Source organism: Oryzias melastigma, linkage group LG5 (genome assembly GCF_002922805.2).
Source record: "Oryzias melastigma strain HK-1 linkage group LG5, ASM292280v2, whole genome shotgun sequence".
NCBI lineage: Eukaryota > Metazoa > Chordata > Actinopteri > Beloniformes > Adrianichthyidae > Oryzias > Oryzias melastigma.
This window is the reverse complement of record NC_050516.1, coordinates 26,448,368-26,460,158: the sequence shown is the minus strand read 5'-3', so window position 1 is coordinate 26,460,158 and position 11,791 is coordinate 26,448,368. Positions and strand designations below refer to the sequence as shown.

Genomic DNA, 11,791 nt, shown 5'->3' with positions numbered 1-11,791 from the left:
AGCTGTTATCTTGCCTACTTATGTCCTGATTGCTAGGCCTCTGGGCATGCTGACATTCTTTACTCCCTCCTCCTGTCCTGAACTCCTCACTGCGGTCACACCTGCAGACACCTGTGCTTTTGTCATGCCTATGGTTCCTCAGCCCCGGAAGGCAGAGACAGGCCCCGCGGCCTGTGGCGATGTCAAATCAATTGTTTTACCCCACTGGTCAGTTTGGATCACATAATGGCAGGAAAGGAGCTTAATTAGCTTCTTTGCTCCGCAGATCAGGATGAAGCCTTTCATTTGAAAACTGCAATCCGAGTCGCAGAAGCAACTCACGTTTGTGTAACTCATCAAATAAAGAGCTCTAACTAAACATAGCATGACTTAAAGTGTGTCGGTTACATGAGAAATAGGATGTGTAATGGCTTAAGCAGGTGTGTCTGGGATCCTATGGAATAAGGTTTTTTTCTTTTTTATTAAATCTGTGGTGATTTGATTTTGTAAATAGAAGAAATGGGTTCTTGTGGGCATGCCATATGGAACAGATTGTCTGGTTTCTGCTTTCACTTCCATGTGCCAGTACATGTATATTTTCTTTTTTATGACCTTATTTGAAGCAACATTTAACATTTCCTGGCTTTTTAAATAAAAGAAGTAAAAATAAAGTTTTGCCACCGCCACTGCTGAAGGAGTGTATTTTAGAACAGCAGAAGGGAAAAACGAAGATTTTTTTTTTTTTTTAACCACTGACCGTCTTCTTCTTAACCCCCCTCCACTTGCTAGCCTGGCACACCCTAGCCATACCCATTCCCCGTGCTCGCCTTTTATGCTGCGGACTCAACCATGTGGCCACTTCAGACCACCATAAACACGCTGGTCCTTGATGACAGAGTGGGTCCAGAGATGTTTTATATAAATTGACCTCAACTACAGCTCATTAGAGGGCCCAAATTGGAACCATACAGCCTGAGAAGTGTAAATGTTACAACAACTCTTGGGGGTTCCAACTGCTTCTGTGTTTTCTTTGTGTTTTCCTTCATGTTTCTCTCTCTCTTTTTTTTTTTTTTTTGGAGCAGTTTTCCACAAAGTCTGATTAATCATCAGATTTAACACTAGAATAAATTGTTCATCTGTCTGAGGGATCCCTTGAAGCTATCTTTGAATACAGTGCAGGACATCCTCCCAACTGAAGTATTTTTATGAGTTTGTAAAAACTCGACAGGAACTGTGTCGTAAAGATGGACAAGTGCCACTTTGTGACTTAACCAAAACGCAGATCTTTTCTCCATTCGTTTCTCCACATATCCCCCTTCTTTGGTCCGACATCCTGCCTTAATTGGGGTCTTTTGTTTGACCACTTCTTCCAACAAACAATGCACCTTCAAGTTAATCTCTTCTCCTGTCCTGACTCCGCTGAAGCATTGCTCGCAGTAATTACCCCTCTCGGGCTGGAGAGTGGAGTAATTGTCTTGTGTATAACTACAGTGGCTCCCTGAAAGGGGGTCATTGTAGGACTTCAATTTGGTGAATGGCTTTGTTTGTCCCTCAGAAGATAATGAAAGTATTTGCTTAGCCATATTGAGGTGGAAAGATATGAAAAGAAGGACAGTAAGTGAGGGGATCATGGATTAGGGTGGCAGAGAAGTCACAGAAATAAGAACAAAAAATGTTTTTTTTTTGTAACATCTTTACTCTTCAAAGCACCAAAATTGTCAAGATTCCACACCAAAAACTTTACACTCTGTACCTCTTTGAGATTTTTCATCACTACACAAAGTATTTTTACACAGCAAAGTAAACAGCGGCAGCTCATGTCTACCATACCATTAAAGACACAAAGCTTGATTAATTATATCGCTTTTAATTGAAGTGAATTTTTGAATTTCCAAGATTCACAAAGAAGACACACTAAAGTAGAAAAATATTACATTTAAGAAAATCTAATCAATTTATAGCATTGATTATAAAAAAAGCATCTCTAAGTCATTGCATTTCAGGTGTGGAAGACCCAACAATTCTAAGATGATACAGAAAAATATTAAAAATTCAAGATCCATAAATAATAACTAAAAAACATTCCCTTCAAGCTCCACAGTTTAACTAATAAATAAGAAAAAAACGTCTTAATTTAATGCATTTTATTTTTATTTGGCCGTCTTCAACCATATTTTTTCCTCTTAGCTAAATTTTTCTGCAAGAAATCATCTCCCATGTGTATAATTTAAGACATAAATTAGATTATTCATGTAAATATGTAATTAAATTAGACAAAACAAAACAAAAAGACAAATATTCTTTACATCAAGGTGGTTGTGACAATTGTGTGGTAGATGTCAGAATACAGTTTTAAATTAAAGTGTTCTCTTGGCATGCACAGCTCCAACTCCGTCATTCTTTGCAGCCTCAGAGTTCTTTTCCTTCTGCTTTTTTTCAGATTCAATTTCCTCAGTGGTTTGTCTCATTTGAAAGGCAGAAAATGTGAGCAGACTTCAAGATGTGTGCATGCACAAGCGTGTTTACTTGTATGTGTTTCTGAACACGCATATTTTTGTGGGCATGCATGAATGTATTTATATGCGCTGGCACATTTGTTCGCAGTTATGCAAATGTGGACTTGTGCGCGTGTTGTGTTTATGTGTGTTCCAGAGAAAATGAATGTCAGTTTTTTCCAACATTGTTTCAAGACGTCTATATGTTTTTAAAGAACTATTTTCATTTGAAAAAAAGGTTCTATCGTGTAGAAATGTGTTGGAAAGAAGCCTTAAAGCAGTCAGATCTCCAACAATCCACTGCTGTTCTCCACTCCATTAGGCGTGCCAGTCTTTTCCTCTCCGGCGGTGATCTGGTCGGTGACGGGATTGGCCGGCGCCGTGCTGGAGTTGAGCTCTGGGGTGTCTTCCCCCCGAGGGTCTGTGTCTCCCTCCACAGCCCCGGCTTTGCCCTGCATTGCAGAGTCAGCGTGGGTCTTCTGATGCTTGGAGAGGTGGTCGCTGCGTGTGAAGCGCTTGTTGCACAGCAAGCAGGTGAACTTCTTTTCCCGCGTGTGGGTGCGCACGTGCCTCTCCAGTTCATCGGAGCGGGTGAAGCGCTTCCCGCAGAACAGCCAGTTGCAAACGAAGGGCCTCTCGCCGGTGTGCCAGCGCAGGTGGGCCTTCAGGTGGGAGGCCTTGCCGTAGACCTTCCCACACCCTGGGATGTGGCAGCTGTGGACCGGTTTCTTCCTTAGAGATGCCGCCGAGGCTCCCAGCCTCTCCAGCTCCTGACAGTTGGGGCAGTCGCATGAGGATCTGCCAGGCGTCCCACCGCCGCTATAACCTCCTGACCCCCTGGTGGGCTTAAGGCCCATGGGACTCTCAATTAGCCCTGTGCTTGGTACAGGCTTGGGCTTGTACATGTCCTGGGGCAACATGTGCTGGGAGGGTTGGAGGAGATGTGAGGAGGACCCCAGCCCTACTGAGGGGTACGGCGCTGGGTTGAGAGTCGTAAAGTCGGTGCTGTAGCTCGGCAGCTGGGGGCTGAGGGACGCTTGTGGGGCTACAGGCTGCAGCGAGGCCTGGAGACCTCCGTCAGCTTGGGGCTGTGTTGCAGACAGCCAGTTAGAATTGGGGTGGACATCCCACCAGGAGGACGTAGAGTTAGCTGGGGCAGAAGTAATGCCGGGGTGGATTCCGGTCTTGTACCAGGAGCCGTAAGGGTGCGTCATATCCAGCGAGGTGTACACGCTGCTGAGGCAGTCGGCTGTGGCGTGGGCTTTAGACACAAGGAGAGACGGATCCTGGGAGACTGAGGTCTGGAAAGAGTGGGAGAAGGGGTTATATTCTGTCGAGTAGCCTCCAGCTGAAGAAGGGGGGCTTCCAGATGGAGTAAGCAGCCCACCGCCACCGCCGCCTCCTCCAGCTGTGGTGAAGGAGCCAGTGTAGGAGTCCGCCAGGCCACTGGCGTCCGTCGTCCGCCCGATTTTAGCCGTTTGAAGGTCAGAGGTCATGGCGTACGGCTTCTTTACTTGAGTGGTGGTGCTGGTCTTATCGGGTGTAGCCGAATCCCTGACGGGGCTGGTGCTGCCAAACTTGTTACAGGTAGCAGTTAACATAGCCAGAGGACTGGAGCCATAGCGTGCGTCTTCCTGGTGACGACAAGGGAGCAAATGAGAAAAAATGAGACTGTCTGGAGGAAATGGCTGCAAGCTGCTGCTTCTGTCAGTGTCAACTCTAATAAAAAACGTGTGTTGAAATGCCACCACCGGCTTTTCCTGGTCTCCACATTTTCAACATCATTAGGGAAAGTTTAGCTGAGCTGATAAAATAACTAACTGACATTCCTTTACATCCTGGCTTCTTTAATGAGTTTGAGTTTCAACCATAGATGAACACTTTTGTTTCAAAAGCTTTGAAATATCAATAAAAGTTTTCCATATAGGGACATTAATTACACTAAGGCGCAAAAAAAATGTTATTACTTAAAAATACATAAAAGATGTACATTTTAATGTATTTTTAAACAGTAAGCTGAGTAAACCATTATTTTGAAAATCTCATGCTGTTTTATTGAAAAGTACTAAAAAATAAAACCTGTTTCTTCATTTTTAACCTCAGTTACATAAAAAATAGCACTAATTGACTTTAATTCTAGAAAAAAATAGACTGATAATGTTTAGTAACTTATGGTAATGTTTTGTTGTTTAAAGTGGAAAACAAGCTCTATTTTTATGCATGATTCGTTTTTCCATTATTTTGTTTAACAAAATGTCTCAAATCTTCATGCCTTTAACTTGAATTAGCAATTTATGAAAATATGTCAAATAAAAATTGTAATCTGAAAATGTTTTCAATCGACTTCCTGTCAAAGGAGAGTTTATAAATAAAACTAAAGTGAAAGGAACTTTATATTTTTAACCATCAACTTTTTTAAACATATTTTATCTTGTGTATTTTTAATTTTAGATTAATATTTTGATTTTCTTGCAGCTCCAAATCTGTATTGGAGAAATACATTAAACTTAAATTTGGAATATAATTGCACAAATAAGCACCGGTTACACATTTTAATAGCTTTAACTTTTTTTTTTTTAAATTTTATTTTTGCATTTCCAATCTAAATATGATAAAGTTCCGCTTTACCATTCCCTATAAGGAAAGAGTGCAACAACTTGGTCCAAAACATTACTTTTTTTCTTTCTTTCCACCAATTACAATCGATTAATCTTACAAAAGAAGAAAGAAAAAGACTTTTTTACTTACAATTATACTTCCTACCTCCAGAATAGATGCGGCCATCCCTGAGAAACAAAATCCCGTGGAAGCAGAGGGGAGAGGCGCAGCTCCGAGTCCCGGGACAGTTTGGAAGAAGTCGGGCTCTCACGCCGGGAAGTGTTTTGAGACTCCGAGGCCCCGCCCCCTAATTATAGCTTACGAGCTCTTTGAAGAAGAGGCAATAAAAAGTCGGGATGGAGGCAAACGGACGGAGATTGGTGGCTAAAAAAGAGGAGATCCCACCTCTTTAAAACGAGAGCATCGAATTTATAGCAACTACGTGAATGGATTACTCATTAATCAGCTGATGGTTTGATTATTTTAAGTTAAGATGATGTGTAAGCATCACTCCTATAGGAGATGATCTGCACCCCTATGGAGAAAATTTAACCATCATCGGTTCTGGACATCATAACTGAGTAAAAAAAATCAGATTTTGTATGGAAAATAACAAAACAGCCTGCAGTTCTGCCACAAGTATAAAAGAAATGAAGTTGAGCGAGTTTGTGGTTTCTGTCTGAGATTTTATTATTCTGGTTTTAACCCCTGTCTCTGTTTCCAATAGTCTTAAATGCTCTTAACTGCTTTTTCAGACATTAGTGTGATGGTTAAAGAGGCTGAGCGACGGAATCATGCAAAAAGGAAAAGGATCAAGTTGTTTAATAAAATAAATGGGAGATTATCACATCCAATTAGCTGAAGTCTGAGACTCTGCAGGGGGATGACTGGCAACGATGTTGATTCAAGAAAGATGTCTCTCAAAAACAAAAAATATGGGAATTGAAAAATGAATGATTTAAACCGAGACTTTATAATCACCAAGTAATCATGCAAAACACAAGATTTAACTTTGAAAATCAGCTCAGAAAATTCCTGTGTAAGTAATTTTTTCCACCTTTTTAAGACTAAAATGACAGTGCCACATTGTAGACAGAAATCTGTCTAAATTAATATTTGTTTTTGCATTGTTGGGTCTTTTAAAAATGATAGAGCAAAAGGGGTTTTCTCACACTTTTAGCCTAAAAAAACTCATAAAAATGTTTCAAACATTCTTCTCTTTCAATTTGTCTCATTTTTTAGATCCGACCCAGCTTTCTGGTGCTCCGGATTTCATTTCTTGCGGCGATAAAAAGGTCAAAATCTTCACTGCCGGCGTCTAGCAAAGAGATTCTCAGAGTCTTTTTGTGGGCGTCTCTTTTTCTGAAGGAGAGCACAGAAGATTAAAATTGTTGTCGAAAATAAACATATAATTTCTGTCCTTTTTTTCTCCTCAATTACAGGGCATGGTCAGAGAAGGGCTTGTCGTTCTGGAGAGTCTGGCCCTCACATGAACACAGCAGCTATATTTGGCAGTCTGCTCTCAAACTGACCTTTATCGCTTTATTTTCTTATTCCAGAAGGATGTGAGTAGAAGAACAAAGACTGCACATGCAGTCACTAACATTCCTTTAGATCTGTCTGTCCATCCGTTTGTCCCTAGCTATGTCTTCACCCGACTGTCCTCTTTACAATGATTCCCAGTTCAATTGATTTTAAAGCACCTATATCATCCAAAATCAACTTTTTGAGCTTTTAATTGTATTATAATGTTCAATCCTCACTATAAACAACCCCAAAGCGATATGTTGATCTGTTCATGCCTCTTAAAACCTGTGCTCTGAGCACCAGCCCCTTCCAACCTACAAAAACATCACAAGCTGATGTCACAAAGTGAGAACAGCTCCTTCCAGGGAGAGTCTGCGCTGCCAGTACCGCTCCCAGGCTAACACAAACACACACTTTCTCTGCGGAACTAGCGGGGACAAGCTAGCTGTGCAAGCTCCCCCGCCTCATGCACAGTTGTGCAGACGTCGGTTGTCTGTGCTATTTGTGCTGTGGTTGCCAGGAAAGGCTCGTTCGATTTAATGTTTAAGCTTTGTGCGGTGACATACACCAAAGAACATTCTGGTGAGGAATCTGCACGACATATCTGAGAATGGCGCAAGCAGATGGCTGATATTGGAAAGACGGCTGCAGAAGGGGAGCAGACTATTTCCTGGTGGAAAAAGTTAGTGTTGAATTAGAAGAACTGGTTTGAACATGAATTATTGAGCAAAGACTGAAAGGTACACGTGTCTCCAGGAAAACGATTAGCATGAGAAGGATTTTTGATAAGTAAATCCTGAAATATTAATCTGGCAGTGTTGTCTGCATTTTGTGACTAAATTTCACCACAAAACAAACCTATTAGCCATCAACGTTCTATCTGTGCCAAATTTTTGGGATGAACATCTGGGGCTACTCAAGGGAAAAAACACCCTTTACATTTTCACTTCCAGTTTTCAAAACCTTGCATGGACAAACTCCATGTACATTGCTGGCCATTTAACCCCCTACTCTTTAGTTTGATCCCTGAGATCTTCAAACCAAAATCTATTACAAATTTAAAAAAATCTGATGTAAAACCAACTTGCCTTTCAAGCTGTTGCTCCTTGTCTTTGGTATGACCTCCCTTAGTCAGTACGAAAGATCGACTCCATTGAGCATTTTAAAAGTCAGGTCAAGACATTTTATATTCAGAAGAGCTTTTCGTTAATTGTGTGAATGCTTTGCAACATTCAAACTAAAGTGATTCTCCTGCTCCTTTCTGTATACGTTTTTTGTTACGTAAAAACTCAACCTGCCTGTACTTTAGGTACTTATAAACTTCATGTTTTTCTAAAAAATATTGAGCAATATATGCCCCTTGGAAATGAATTGCACAAATTCTTCAAAAACTTTGTGGAGTTTGAATCTTGTTAACTTCCAGATATATTTTCAGCTAAATGTTTAGCAACCACTGGGTTTTTTGGGGTAATTTTTAATTAAACTTTTAATTTAGTGTTTTTGGCTAATTTAGAGATTTATCCAGTTTTTAAGGTTAATTTAGAGTTTAGCTAATATTTTAGCATTATGCCAGCTTTTTTTTTTTAGCTAATTTAGACATCTCTCCAGCTCTTTTTAGGCTAATTTAGAGTTTAGCTAATATTTTAGCCATATGCTAGATGTTTTTAGCTAATGTAGACATTTTTCCAAATTTTTGGGCTAATTTAAAGTTAAGCTAATATTTTAGCATTATGCTAGCATTTAGCTAATATTTTGGCAAGCTATTTGCTTGAGTTTCAGCATTTTCAGCTATTAACGCTTGCATCTTCAGCAGGCACATTCAGCTTACAGCATTCACACTTGCATTATTTTAGGTAAGGCTATATATATATATATATATTCTATTATTTTTCATTCCGTTTTACCTTACTTTTCCTGTCTTTTATTTTTTTGTCTGATATATATGTGTGACTGGTTGTAATATTATGTGTTTTTACTATTGTAAAGCACTTTCTGATTTTTATCTGATAAATGTGCTTTAAAAATAAACATTTACTTATCTATCTATCTATCTATCTATCTATCTATCTATCTATCTATCTATCTATCTATCTATCTATCTATCTATCTATCTATCTATCTATCTTCGTCATGGATATGTCTTACGTGGCAACAATCTTTTCACACTTTCTGAGGTATTTCCCTCTCCTCTCATTTAACACATGGTCTGTCACTGCTGTCTATATTTAAGTAAAAAAGTTCATTTTCTTCTTAAGGTTAATTAATTCTTTACAATTGAAGTGAAATGACAGGGGAGCAAAATAAAAACCTTCTAAGTTGCTGTAAAGCGGTCTGCGTTTCGTTGCGTTTTCCCCTCGTTTTTTAAGACTCGTAGTAATCTAAAACGCTGGCGTGCTCCCATTTACAGTTGCCTTCAAAAGAGAACAAGTGAGATCTATAATTAGAGAATGTGTTTTGCCCTTAACAGTCTCTTCAAAAAGCTTTCTCTGCTCCATTTTCTATTTCTTGCTCTGTGTCGGTTGCTAGTTTTGGGTTTTGGGTACTACCAGCGTGCCGAACCCCGGAGCGTTGGGTGGGCATGTTTATATGGAGAGTTAATGCCCATATGACTGCTATCAGATGTACTTAAGTGCTTCTGGTAGCAAAGCTAACTCATTAGCAAGGGGCAGTTGCACTGAAATAAAAACCATATGACAAAAAAAGTAAATCAAACATTTGTCAGATTTTTTTTCTTTTATTTTTTTATTTTTTTTCTTCAAATTTTTGGACCAAAATCTATGAATTTTTCTAAATTACATGAATAAAATCAAGAGGAAAAAAATATTTTATTTTATTTATCTTTACAAGAAGCCAAACAAAAAAGACAGTTTTCAGATGTAATATTACTGTTATTGGCAAAGGTTGACATAAACGACTCATTGTAAATATTTAACCAAATGGCACCTTCAGAATAAATCACAAGTAGCCATTAGCATTAGCGTTATTCCTGCCAGGTTTTGCTTATATTTGGATTGTTATCGCAGATACAATTTTCCACACAATTTAGCAAGCAATCTTTAGGGAAGCACAATTAAACTCTAATTGTAGGCAGTGTAGTGGCAGTCACTGATGCAAAAACAAAACAGTTAGCATGATGCTAAAGCACAGCTATCCTAAAGCTGAAAGCTGATTGAAAGCCATCAGGTGAGAGGAGAGTCTCAGGCAGAATTATGATCAATCGCTAAATCAAAACACAAGTGGTTGCTAGACTTGTTTATTCAGCTACATACAATTTAAAGTTGAATTTATATTTAATCAAGGGTTATATCCGAATTCCATCACTACTTAGGGCACTCATTCACTCTTTTGTAGCATCCTGTCATGATCTGTGGTTAGTTTAGTTTTGTGTGCTCTCCATTCTCCACCTGCTTTGTCAAATCATGGTCATTCATCCCACCTGTGAGCCACAGTGTTTGTTCACGACAGACATTTCCTCACATTCATTGCCAGTTGGTTGTGCCTTAGCTCACAGTCCAGTGGAGCCTTAGGTCGTGCTTAATTGCCTTATTTTTAATATATATAAATCCTGCCCATTTTGTGAAGCATATTCCTTTAGTCTGTCAGTCTGCCTTTTTTTTCTGGAGTTTTTGCATAAATAGTCACATTTGGCAAATATAGACCACAATGCATTGCATTTGAACGATTCTTCAGGGTTTTTAAGGTTATTTGTTTTTATAAATTAAGTTTTTATCTTCAGAACCTGGTGTCTTAATTGTTTTAAAATCCAGGGCACAAGATAGTTCTGCACCATATAGTTTTTATCAAAATTGGTGAGCAGTGAAGGAAATTCGGATGTAGTCAAAGTGTTTTTTTAAAATATGTTTTTATTGGTCTTCACAATAGAATAGTAACCGGTTTCCATATTTTAAAGTATGCATCTTCTTGCTGTATAAACGTGTATCTGATCTTCTTTAAATGAAGCACATTTGACAATTCTTTCAACCATATATCAAAGGAAAGAGGTTTGTCAAACATCAACATCATAATCCTTGCCAATAACATACACAGAGAGATGACCTTTGCTTTAATTTTTGAACAACCAGGTTCTGTAATTCCAAATATTGCAGTGAGGGGATGTAACACCACTCTCCTATCCATGACAGGTGTGAGAAAATCAAAGTCTGAGTTCCAAAAAGTTGTTTCTGACAAATGTTTCTTAAACTTCCATCAGAGTGACTGCCATCCTCAAACGTCTGCAGAGAGGAAAGATTAGTTGTTTTAAGGGAAATAGAAAGAAACAGTATGTTTACTATATGGTACAGTGGCAGGAAGAGTTGCATTAAAAAAAAAAAGGTTTTTGAAAAAATGACAATTGGTTTGGGAGAAACATGCAAAATCCCAAACCAAAGGTAGCTAAAATTATACATGTAATTTTAGTTTGGTCAGCGAGAAAAAAATGCAAACTTCACATAGAAAAGTTCCAGCCAAGATTGAAAGCAATAAATGTCTTGTTGTGCGGCAGTCCTGTGAACAAGCCGTGCATACTCCTTTGTTTTCCTATAATGTTTTAAATGTCTTTTTAGAAGTTGATGACAAATGGAAAAACTAGTTAGCATAAATTAAATATTCACTATTCTTGAGGCAATTTTAAAGCTTAAATCAACAGCGGGGTTATTCTGATTGTAGTGGAAAGTAAAACAGAGAAAACGTGCACTAAACGCAAATTATAGTGAGATTTTTGTGTCCTCCTATTTCAACTTAGCAGTCTTCTGCTTTCTTCATTGGTTTTAAATGGGCCTCTTGATATCGTTTGGCCATCAGAGGATTCAAGAAAGCTCGTATAATGGTGTATCAATGGAATATCTGGTCCTAATGCATTTCCCTTGACATTCCCCTCCAGGCTGCAAGCCTCGGAGAATTAACAATGTTAATAATATTGCGACAGAGGGGGAAAATTGAAATGATTAGATGTGTTTTACTCCGCCGCTGATGGAAATGTGGTAAGAGGGAATCAGGGTCAGGGATAAACTTGCCTTGCAGCATGACTCCGTGCTATTTTTCCAGGCTGTGTGGTCAACGTTTCGGAGAGCTTGTCAACGGAAAATGGGAGAAGGGGGGAGAAAGCAGGGAAGAGGAGAGAAAGAGGGAGACTTACAGAGATTACGACTGAGTGAGAGATGTTCCACAATGTAAACGTGAATGTAAAATCCCTA

General features: G+C 39.1%; 1 protein-coding gene across 2 annotated transcripts; it reads right to left on the bottom strand.

Annotated features, from left to right (window-relative positions):
- Positions 1 to 446: 446 nt before the first annotated feature.
- sp7 (Sp7 transcription factor) lies at positions 447 to 5,968 on the bottom strand. 2 transcript variants are annotated; one of them, XM_024269184.2, is made up of 2 exons: positions 5,238 to 5,968; positions 447 to 4,108 (listed from the first exon to the last, which is right to left on the bottom strand). In XM_024269184.2, the coding sequence occupies exons 1-2, from the start codon at positions 5,256 to 5,258 to the stop codon at positions 2,756 to 2,758; spliced, it is 1,374 nt and encodes a 457-aa protein (XP_024124952.1). In that variant the 5' UTR covers positions 5,259 to 5,968; the 3' UTR covers positions 447 to 2,755. The 2 variants fall into 2 exon arrangements, with proteins under 2 accessions (XP_024124952.1, XP_024124951.1); XM_024269183.2 differs by having other exon boundaries at positions 5,223 to 5,967.
- Between the last annotated feature and the right edge of the window lie 5,823 nt (positions 5,969 to 11,791).